The sequence below is a fragment of the Phoxinus phoxinus genome (genome assembly GCF_949152265.1).
Source record: "Phoxinus phoxinus genome assembly, chromosome: 17".
Lineage (NCBI taxonomy): Eukaryota > Metazoa > Chordata > Actinopteri > Cypriniformes > Leuciscidae > Phoxinus > Phoxinus phoxinus.
In genome coordinates, this window is record NC_136892.1 from 22,313,211 (window position 1) to 22,325,268 (window position 12,058).

A 12,058-nucleotide genomic window follows, 5' to 3' on the forward strand; every position below is an offset into this window, starting at 1 on the left:
GGTCCCGGGCTCTAGCAGAAACACCACGCTTGCATATCGCACTATGAAATTTTTATCACTTGAGGAGGAGAGATGAGAGACGTTTGAATTTTTCATTATCTGCTTAAACTATATTATTGTTGCGTGACAAAAGAGAGGAAAAAAAGGCAGTCTGGATTTACAGCTGTGCAAGACGAGCGAGACGTCTGCGAGCTCACGTGACATCGGTCTCAAAAACACTTCCTGTGACTAGAAATGCACACATACAATACATCAATACAATATATTATATCTATAGGTCTATGTGTATATATATATATGTATCGGACTGAATTTTCCAATTCAAATCAATATTTAAACAGACATGCCAGGGTTATCAGCAAAAATCTGTTGTTAATTTTACCTAATAAACACATTTAAAGGCATTTTTGCTACCTTTTTGTTAGGTTTTCAAGTAGAATCAGTACATGTACACACTCAACGTTGTCTTAACTAAATGTTAGAATGGAAAAAACGAGCAAGCGTGATGGGTTCTCCTCTAAAGGCAGCCCTACGCTGCCTAACTGGAGGCATGTTACTAACGCCTGTTTAACTCCTGTTCTAGGTCACCATGAGATAAACACACTTCATTCAGCTTGGCCAAACCCCAACCATTAAGCAGCAGTGGTGGCCCATTCATGAGCTGCACTCCCGGGCCGAGGTCCTCTGATTAATTAGTGCACGGGGCAGTGGATTCCAAAAGAGCACAGACAGGAGGGGAGCTCCAAGGACAGCGGGAGACCATAACTCTGACAGCCGGCCAAGAGAACATATTCCAGTAAAGTGTCTCCCTGCTGCTCTCCAACTCTGAACTGCATTATTATTATTTATTTTAAAATCCTATCTACAGCCAGCAGGATGACTGAGACTGAGCTGAGAGTTTTGGCGTGTTTGTCTCTGCCTGGCAGCTTAACGAAGGTAAAAACTAATGACACTTAATGTGCTGATATTCATGACATCTCCGGATGGGGTCCAATCTTTGCATTTTGAATTTAACGAGGAGGTACTAGATTGGCTTCACAGAAAAAAAAACATTATTGAGGGCATGGGACAAACAAAATACCCCATGGTTATTATTAAACTAGTAAAATAAAATAAAATGATTCCTTAAAACCACAGCTATATATAAATCACAAACCAAACAGAAAAATGTCTCTAGAATAAAAACTACTTCTGAAACTCAAAAGGTGAAATGTAAAATATATTAATTACTTTAAAATCGCAAAGCTAAATATAATTATGCACAATAATAAATGTAAAAAAATACGGGAAAAACACGGGAAAAACACAATAACCTTGGTTCACCCCTGTACTCACAAAACAAGCCCTCTACTGGAGATACAGTGTAAGGAATCAAACAAAGACAGCGAATCAGTGACTGAGTGCTTTCTAATGTAAAGCCTGGCAGCTTCTCCCACATGACAGGCCTTATGTTCTCCCTCGTCTCACTACCTTTCCCCAAACGTCGGCCCTCTGTTCCCACACATCTTCATCTTCCCGAAATAACCCCCATTTACTCACATAACAACTTCCAGAACATTTTCGCTTCGGTAGAGCAGTCCCAAAAGACGCACTCAACCGCCCAAACTCTCTCTCTCTCTCGTTCTCCATCCTCCTCCTATTCTACCACTCTTCCTGTGCGAAAAAACTCTCCTTAGAGGCTGACGGCAGGCTGAAAGCTCCCAGGGACTGTCAGAGTATTTCATTATTCAAACAATGCTGGAAAGGGGAGCCAATGATCACTTTAGCGGTGCTGATTTGTCATGGTGACTAGACGAGGGAGGGAGACTTCACAGCACACAGGTAAATTCAACAACTTTATCTTGCTCTGCTTCTCTCAGGGAATTACCAACCAAAACAGATTAAGTTGGTTGCGTATCCTTGTGGTTAACGTACGTGCTCTAACAAAAAACAGTTAGTCATAGCCAGTGTTGGGTGTAACGCGTTACAAAGTAACGCGTTACTGTAATAATATTACTTTTTTCAGTAACTAGTAGTGTAAGGCATTACTCGTCTGAAAATGGTAATATTATTACAGTTTTCCCGAGCTAGTTACTTGCGTTACATTTGCCAGTAGCACCATCGCACACAAGGCACAGAGAACAGAAGGGAAGGGGAGGAGGGCGTGAATGGAACACAGTGATTGGTCTGGGTTTGGCACGAGGTATCATTTACCATCACCGATTGGTCGACACCCGTGAGCCAGCCGCAGAGCGGCACCCTCAAAGACAGATGGGGAAAAATGGTAGCGTCAACAACGGCAAGCTCTTTTCAGAGGAAGGTTCCCAGCAACAGAAAGCTAGTTTCGACGGGTGGAGATTCAGTAATTATTTTGAATATGTTCAACGGAAGGAAAATAACTTGACGGTGAAGTGCACACTCTGCCCGGGGAGAAAGCTGCTCTCCACCGCTTGTAACTCTACCTCCGACAGCACGGACACATCAAGCTCGTTGCGAAGCGACAGAGGCTGCGTTTGCACTTGGCATTAACATGCGACCTGTATCTGGATGTTGTCCACATACACATTGAAAAGACGAGTGTAAACGCGCTTCTGATCGGAATAAATCCGATCAGCGTGTCCAGTTTCGGAGGTAGTCGAGGACGCATTGTGATCGGATCTCAGTGTAATGTAAACGCAATCCAGCCATCGTGTCTGCATTCACAGGTGGACGTCATTTAAATCCCCCCCCAGTCTCCCCACATGGCTGTCAGAGAATAATGGCCAGACGCATTTCAGTTTATTTAGACTTACATGATACTGTGTGTGTCATTTTTCATTTTAATTGTGCAACATTATCTGAACGAGGCGATCGCCTGTACAATCACAGCTGTGAGGCATGAGATCTTGATGAAGAGCGTGCGCTGCTTTGCCAGAGGAATAATAGGAATACACTTTTTATTTTTATTTATTTTAAATGATGAATGTTTTTATTGTTTCAGCATGTTTATTAATCTCCCATTTCTGTTAATATAGTCATTGCATGCTATAACCTTAAACCCCGATGATCGATGATGTGACTTATATGGTTATTTTTGTAGGCCTATGATCAACTCTGCACAAGTACAGTTGTTTGTAGTTATTTGTGCTAGACAGTGCCAGTCTGTTGTTGGCGTAATAAAGACCCAAAGAACACTCCTCCTTTGTATGTTCTCCCTCCATCTGATACATCTCAGGCAATTATGGTAATTAAGAAAAAAAATGTAACTAGTAATATAACTAGTAATATAACTAGTTACTTTCTCCAGGGAGTAATAAAGTAAAGTAAGGCATTACTATTTTTGAGAGTAATATGTAATATGTAATATATTACTTTTTTGAGTAACTAGCCCCAACACTGGTCATAGCCTAGCGGTTAGTGCACATTTCAACACTTTGAGCTGCAAAAAGTTGGAGTGATAGACAACTTAGTGCACATGCATCAACATACCGAGCAGTACGAAGGTGGACTCATGGCCTAGTGGTTAGCGCAAGGGCTGTCACAATATCACAACACGATTACAGTGGTCAAAATAATTAATGATAACGATATTATAACGATATCCATCCACGTTATTTTGCAATATAGAAGTAAGCTATTTTCTTGTGAATGTGTGAGACTTCCAATTAATGAACTGCTATGCGTAAATATCAAAAGTTATATGAGCTACAAACCAGTGTTTATAATTATGACAATACATTAAAAATATGATAAGAAACGCCAGTCTGCAATATCAAGCAGCATAACAAGCTGCTTTGTACAGCTAAAAATAACTGGAAGAGGATGGCACCGGAGTTACAAATGGCTACGCCCGCTCTAAAAAATTTAATAGTTGTTCAAATTTTGGCTCATCATGCCCTCCTTTAAATCATTTCCAAGCCTACTTCCACTATACCTTTCAAACCAGTGGCAAAAAAAGCCAGAATATATAGAAAATAGAGGAAATATGAGACTGTAAACTTCATCAGTCAATGTAAGTCAAACCGAAACAAAGCTAATAAGCAAAGAGTGTATTCTATCATTGATTTGAAATTCAACAGGGGACAGGTGAAAAAAAAACAGCATTACAACAAAGAGAAAGAGCAGAACTGATAGGTGAACAGCAATAATGAGCAGTTTTCAAGCAATGCTTCACACTGCAGTAATTGGAGAAAACAGTCTTTCTTTGGAGACATGCACTATGACGTCACGTATGTCCAAACACGGCTATCAACAAGCTAAATCACTTACATTACACCAAAACAAGCAGACACCAAGAAGAGCCGTCGTACAGGCAACACAGCATATGGCTCAAGACATCTTAGTTCTGGGGTTTCTTCAATGTCTTAAGTTGTTCTTGTAACTAGACCCACACTAAATCTGCTCCCACCAATTTACATAGAACTGGAGCATTCCATGTTCTTTATATCTTTCTGCTCTTGATTATTACGGTGTATATGATTTTGCTACTCTTTATTGACAGAACAAAAAGTGAAAAGAAAAAGGTTTAGACTATTTTAGAAAGGACCATTGCTCCAAAGCTCAAACATGCAAAATGATTCTTCAATGTACCTCAAGGGTCTTAAGTATACAGGAGGTTCTAAATGTTTTCATGGTGGATAGAACACCAGAGGCTATTCCATTCCTCAGGCTTTCCAGTGCACAAAGAGGAAGTGATGTCACTTACTGAATCTGAAGGTATTGGTACATTGGTCTCAATGTAAGTCTCTGTTTTGGGCTCCACGGCAAGCTCTGCTTCCAGGATCTTCTCCACGGGCATGTCTTCATTCACGCTGCTGGTCGACTCCACCTCGTTCTCGCTGCGTTCCTTGGCTCGCTGGCGCTCCTCCTGGACGGCTGTATGTAACAATACTAGTCACGGTCACTACAGTTAGTCTAATCAAGAAGTTAACACGCATACACACTCACATCAAGCTGGTACTCTAATAAACTACATCTCAGGTTTGAATCATTTTTGAACCCCAAATATGATAGACTCCCAAGGAAAATATGAGGGATCCCACGGAAAATTAACAAATTTGCTTATATATTGTTATTCAAGTCAAAGCGAATTATTAAAACATTATCGGGTAAATGTTAACTTGTATTAGGTATATATTTTATACACCCTTTATTTTTCAATCTTTTCGAGAGTTAGAACCTGAAGTGAAACACTGCCAGTAAAATAAATAACACACACACACACACACACACACACACACACACACACACACGATTGTCTGTGTGTACTGATTTCATTTCAACCTTTGCTGCATGACAGAATGTGATGTAACATGTTTCTTGTCTCTGTGGGTTCCTCCAACAGGCTTTAACAGATCAGCTCAGAGAAACAGGAAGTGGTTAGAGTACAGTCACTCAGTCTCACTGTGGCCAGAGCACTATTTACCACAATCCAAGCCCCTGTGGTTAGAGTGTGTATGTGCCGAGCACAGTTCACCCAAAAGACTCTGAACCTAGTCCCTATTCACCAGAGCATTCGCATTCTCCTTTCCCTAACCCCTCGGTATTTTCCTCAACAGCGAATCACAGAGGGACCGCTGGGGGTAGGGGGTTCAGAAAAGGGGGATTCTGCTGTACGGAAAGTGCTGTCTGGAGGTCAGCCCAAGGGTAAAATACCTCTTCAGGAGTCAGAGAGAGGTGAGAGGGGCTGAAATCACGTTAGCTTTATTTCCCCTGGAGAGGAGGAGAGCATAAATTCATTTAATCCTGTTTTTCTGCAGATTCGCTCAGCTCTTTTTGGGGGGAGCGTGGCCCAGCTCTCCCGTGCCTCAGGGTACGGCACGAGCTTATGGGATACGAAACAGGCGAACGCAAGCAAATGATCATATCCTTGAAAGACGCCGTGATGATATAACTAAAGGAGACGAAAGGTTGCACTGAGGTCACAGACAGTGTGAGTGTGAGAGCGAGACGTCATGTACATATGATCGCAGTGCTCCCTTCGTCTACAGGGGGAGGATTTTCTCTCTCACATGAAACAAGGGCTAGAGAGTCTGGACAGGCAGATGTGGACTGTATGTTCTGGCTATGCAATCTATAGCTACAATATATAATTTATATGGGCATCTGACTTGCAAAGCTCACTGTTGTTTTAAACATCTTTATAAATGTTTAAACTTGGGGATATATAAATTAATATATAAATGTATTGTATTATATATTATAGAATTGTATCCTATATAGTGTGTATATATATACACACAGTATGTGATGTGAATGAGCGTTTGAATGTGGAAATATATATCTAGTATCTAAACCTCTACACCCCCTTCTAAGACAACAAACATAAAGCACACATTAACAACAATTGTGTGTGTATGCATGTCTATATGTGAACGGGTATATTTGCCACACTTAGCTACAGAAGAGTTCATTGGTTCCACCTTAAAAACTGAAGACTAGTCTCAGCAGACAAAATATTTCAAAAAACAACACCTGAACAATTCTTATATCTCATAAATCTAAAATGATTCTCTCTGACTGAGGGGCAAAACAGTCTCTCAGATCAATATTCCACCAGCTGTGTGCTAAAATCTTCTATTAGCATGCTTCTCCTTTTCTTGGGGACAAATGTGCAAAAAGTGCTAATGCCCCCCTTTTCTTCAGCGTGATAACCCAACCCTCACTTCTCCCTCTCTTTCATCTTTCTCTGCCTCAGGTGATGATTTGGGAGACAAGACGGTCTTCTATATTTAGCGCCAAAAAATCTAAGAGAAAATAACAAAAAAGCATACCACCTTGTATCGATTAACCAATTCCTGTTTTCTCACAGGATGTGGCGAAGTACACTACCTGGAATCTCGAGGATAGTCACCGTTCCTCATACGCATCATGGACTCGTTGACTGATGTCTCAGCGTGAGATAATGCAAGCACTAATTAAGTGCTGACCTGCAGTCTGACTATTTAATGGCTGACTGCAGTAATATGAATGTTTCTTCTAGAGTCACACAGAGCTGAGATTGAGTCTAATAGTGAGGGGACATGTAGTGCATAAAACATCTCGCCCCATGGTGGAAAGCTCAGGTCAGTCAGTGCAAAGAACGATGGACTCCTTCAACTAAGTCCTTTTGTACTAACATGAAAGGATGCTAAAGGGGTGTTTACGTGGGATTCATTTTAATGAGAGCTGGTGGAGAGTGAATAGTACTATAAATTGTGAGGGTGAGAAAGAAGAATCTTCTATCCTCAACTTTATGTGCTGTACCTTCTCTCTTCATGCCCATGGCCAAACACTTCTGATAGCGGCAGTACTGACAGCGGTTGCGCTGGCGTTTGTCGATCATACAGTCCTTGTTGTCTCGACAAGTGTAGGTCAGGTCCTTACGCACAGTCCTCTTGAAGAAACCCTTGCATCCCTCGCAGCTGTACACACCGTAGTGTTTACCTGTGAAAAAAAAAAGCTTTAGTCTTAGGGGTTATGTTCAGGTCTACATTGGTAATAATTCATGGATCACACTTTTGGGACTTGATCCTTCAATCTTTCAACTGAAGTGTGTGAACTAACAACTTCTATCCCATCTTAATATTCAGAGACAACTACAAGTATCTACTTGTAGTGCAAACAATGTAAATACTGTGTATCTGTGCTGCTATAAAAGATATTGTATCCCTGCTGAACAATAACAGTTTAATCCAGCATAAGCTAGTCTCTCTCTCCTTTTTTTTTATCTCAATGGGACCTTCCTGGAAAAATAAAGGACACATTTATGTTGTTTAGCTGGTCGACCAGGTGAAAAATGCCCAAACACACTTCTAAAACCATCTTTACCAGGCTAGAAGGCCAGCTGAGCCCAGAACAACAATTTAGACCGTTTTTTTGGTAGCTCTGCACACCAACAATGACCTAACAGTGTGCCTTTGGGTCTGGACTATTTGTTTATGAGTCAACATCTGCTAAGGGGTAATTAAAAGTAACATATCACGTAAAATATCACTTTTGTTGCTAAATCTTTTAAAACAACAGAGAGATAGTGATCAAATTACATTTTATTAAAATCACTTGTCAAGTTTATAATATACATTATTTAATGTATTCAGTGCCCATGAGTGTTATGTCGATGTTTTTAGTTCTAATATTCCAACCGACAACAGAAAGTTTTTAAAGGACCTGATAATGTGCGTAACTGTTTGATTTTTGGGTAATTATAAAACGTGCTTCGGATTGTCAAAAATGTTTACATTCAGCTGTCGCAAATTCATTGACTTGAAAATCAAGTAAATTTTTTACCAGTAAAGGAAGAGTTTTGATGCACAAAGCTGTTTATATTGTCTCTTATAACAAAAATATTTTATAGATTATATATAGATACTTCTCATAGGAAGGACAAATGGATTTGCAACGGTTGCGTCCAGTGTTGACAGCTTCTAGCTGTTGCAGATCCTGTTGTAAATGATGCAATTTTTGACTCTTACACCGTCTACACCAGACTTGACCGCTGACGTGTCGTATTGCGCCGCAACAGCTAGAAGCTGTCTACACTGGACGCAACAGCTGCAAATCCATTTGTCCTTCCTATGAGAAGTATCACAAGTGCTTGAAGTACGTCAGAAATAGAAACGAGGCATTGGTTTACTGTCGGGTCACACCTCACCACATCCAATGTAGACAACATCACTGATTATAATGGGTTCTATCGTCTTTGGTTGCGTCGCATCGCGCTGCTTTAGCTGGTTTTAACTGGTCTCCCAGCCTGGTTTAGCCGGTTTAGCTGATCAACCACTTGAAAAGTGCCCAAAACCTTTCTGAAAATCAACCAAAAGACCATCCTGACTGGCATAGAAGACCAGAAAACCAGCTTAGACTGGTTTTTAGCTTTTTTTTCTATCCCAACCAGCCCTGCAGAGCAACACTGGCAAAACACTTGGATGTGCATTTGCATAAACTATCAGTTTTGCACACATACTTCTGCATACAGATGTGTCTTGGTACCTGAGGAGCGGTCGCCGCAGATGGCACAGATGTGTTTGGTGAGGGAGAGGGGGGTGCACGAGGGCTGGGCTGGCACCTTCATCACACCGTTGATGCCCAGGGGCGGCTTGATATCTTCTGAGCTGCTGACAGAGTTCATGGGCGAGTTCAGCTGCAAAATATACGCAAACAAAAAACACATATCATTTAAACACGTCAACATATCATCTCTAAAGGCCTGGGTGAAAGCGAGCTTAAGTTCCACAAGGCCCTGACTTTTCTGTCAATTACTTCAGAACGGGGCCAGACTCGACCTGATGGGTCAGCGTTGAGATTTCAGATTGATTTTGTGCCACGAGACACAGGTTCTCTCTCTCTCTTCCTTTCTCACAATGTAAGTACAAGAAATGGATGCTGAGTGTGTCCCCAGCCTCATTTTTTCATATCCAGCACCAGCAGTGCACATGTTCTATGCTAGAATAGCGCAATAAAATATTTAGCGGGACAGTGGAATAAAGACGTGGTTCTGTTTCTCTCTCTCTCTCTCCAAGCTAAAATGTGTCTGGCGGGCCTCATCCAGACATTTATTTTCTCTCGCATGCGTATTTTGAATGAAAAGCACAGAGAAACTCAAAATTACTTTGGAGACGACAGCCAAAAAAAAATCTAAATTCATCACAAATGTTTATTATTCAATGTGAGCCAATGTTTTTGTGCACATTTTATTCAGTCATTCTAAGGTAATGACACAACAATTGAGCAAGAAGCAATCACAATAACAGACACATCCTGTTCATTTCACTCTACACATGTTCATTTTCAATTACACACTTTAATTATATCAGTCACACATGAGTTTTGAGTAAATGAATGTTGCCGACGGGTAGACACTCTGCCTAAGGATCCAACAGGCGGTTCTAAAAAATTAAATAATAAACTGACAGATGCTATCTTGGCTATTATAAGAAGCGATAAGAAGAGTGGTCTCTCTGCATTGGTAACTGTGATGTCCACATGCATTTTAATTTATTTTACCATTACATTTATAATATAGCAGATGTTTAGCCAGGGACAGATTTTTGGGAGGCTCTTAAAAGCATGACAGACTTGGTAAAGACCTTGGGACTGTGCGCGCTCTTGGCCACGAGACAGAAACACTCATGTGAGAGCCTCCATAGTCTTGTTCTCATGCTTTAGCCAGAACACTGCTAGCAGTCAAACTAGTGAGAGGGGCCTGATAAAGACCCCATTTAGACCAAAAGGAGCATCGTCACTTCCCACTTCACACCAAGGCTGTGTGTTGATGTGAGTATGTGAGACATGCAGACTTGCTAGACTTCTGCGGAGTGCCATATAGCTAGAGGACACTGGACACAGACAGACCACTCTAGCCCTATTGAATAGCCACCGCAATGTCATTTCCATCACTTTTAAAAAGATATATTGTGCTGAACAGCATTCCGTGATTATGCCAACGTTTCTTTAATTTAAATGGCAGACTCCTTTGTCTTTCTAATGTTTATTTCCCAGCTAGAATTTTGTGGATCTTAAACACACAATTAAATATTGTATACACTTAATTTTACACAAACGACAACAAAAGATCAAGTCCAAGTGATATTTATTTTTCTTTGTTTTTAATCACACATCACGTTTCATTTTTTTTTTTTTTTTTTTTTTTTTATCACACATCACGTTTCATATTTCATCTTAAGTTTTCAACTGACAGTTTTCTCCAAGGTAAAAGCAAAGCAATCTTTGATGAAACTATTAGCTTTTATTCGTTTATTAGTAAATATCTAACTTAGATTAGTAGTTAGAAATAATGGGTTGTAGTGAAAATGACTCCACTGGGGGTCAGTTTTTAGGTTATCATATTTAAAAAAAAAAAAGTTTTTATAACTGACCTTCATGTTTTAATATATAAAAAAAAATATCTACATTAAATAAAAAATACCAAAAAGAATGAAGACATGATAAAAAGTCAGTTTTAATGTGACCTTCATATACAGTATATATAACTACTCTATCAGTTTTAGTAATACAAAGTGCCTGCACACACCCCTTAAACTCATACATGGATTGGACACACAGTAAAGACACGGCCCATGTCATTACACTGATAACCACAACATGCCTTGAATACAGAGACTGCTACTAATACTGAATGCTGAAAAGAACAGACCAACTGCACAAAAAAGACAAACCGAACAAGCAAAAACACTCAAAGATTGAATCTTTGTCAAAAACATGATTAACACTTCTGAAAACTGCTCCTCTTTCATTCTGTATGATTCATTCCATCAGTCAAAAAACTAACAGGCAAAACGCTGTGGACAAAAGCCCCTGTACTTTCACTCTGCTTGATTTATGATGTCAGAAATGTTCATTGTCCTTGAAAAACACTGAAGGCACTCAAGGCTGTAGGGGCCGTAACAGTGCAGCCCATTCTGATGGAGAGAGGTGTTAATCATGAGCGAGCAAAGAAAGGATGGGCGGCAGTAAATTACACATGCCATCCTTTATTTGAAGGTTGTCAGTTTAAGAGAAATAAAACGCCTTTAGTTATGAATTTTTGTCTGTGTCTTTAGTGAAAACCTTAAAAACGTTCATGCTAACAACATTTAAATACTCATAGGGAGAATTCACTAAGAATGAACTGAGCCTGCTGATGCCTGATAGAGCTATTTATTTTCACACATTAGCTGTGTTTCCATTACCCTTCAAATTGCGCAAAGTGAAATTGTGAATTGAAAATACATCCAATGGAAACATGTCAATTTAGCAAAAACTCCCATACATCGCAAAAATGTTTTTACGCTCGCAAATAAGGGTGGTTTTTCAGGCGATTCGAAAAAAGAATATTTCGCAAAACTGCAATCGAAATTTACAGCATTTACAGCTCACCTGGCATACGTAAAAGTCTATCATTCTTTAAAGGCGGCGAGGTATGTTTGGACAGAAGATGGTATTTATTAAACTCAAGATTTTTGGAATGACTTATCGCAAGAGGAAAAAAAATTTTTTAGTCTCATAATATCGGTTAATGGAAAAGCCGTCATTTCCGTCACTTGGTTACCATGATCAAGAAAAGTTTAATAAAAATGCCTTTTAAAATAAAATCTAAAATAACAAGAAATAAGTAAATAAA

At 39.9% G+C, this 12,058-nt stretch overlaps 1 protein-coding gene across 7 annotated transcripts in view; it reads right to left on the reverse strand.

The window, feature by feature from the left end:
• Window positions 1-12,058, reverse strand: part of rxraa (retinoid X receptor, alpha a) — a 172,195-nt gene that overhangs the window by 11,863 nt on the left and 148,274 nt on the right. For 4 of the 7 annotated variants that reach the window (XM_079586672.1, XM_079586674.1, XM_079586673.1 and 1 more), the window contains 3 exons: window positions 8,929-9,079; window positions 7,204-7,383; window positions 4,664-4,848 (listed from right to left, as the gene is read on the reverse strand). In XM_079586672.1, coding sequence (XP_079442798.1) covers window positions 4,664-4,848; window positions 7,204-7,383; window positions 8,929-9,079 — 516 coding nt within the window. The remainder of the gene's footprint in view (window positions 1-4,663; window positions 4,849-7,203; window positions 7,384-8,928; window positions 9,080-12,058) is intronic. The other 3 variants (XM_079586676.1, XM_079586677.1, XM_079586678.1) reach the window with 1 other exon arrangement.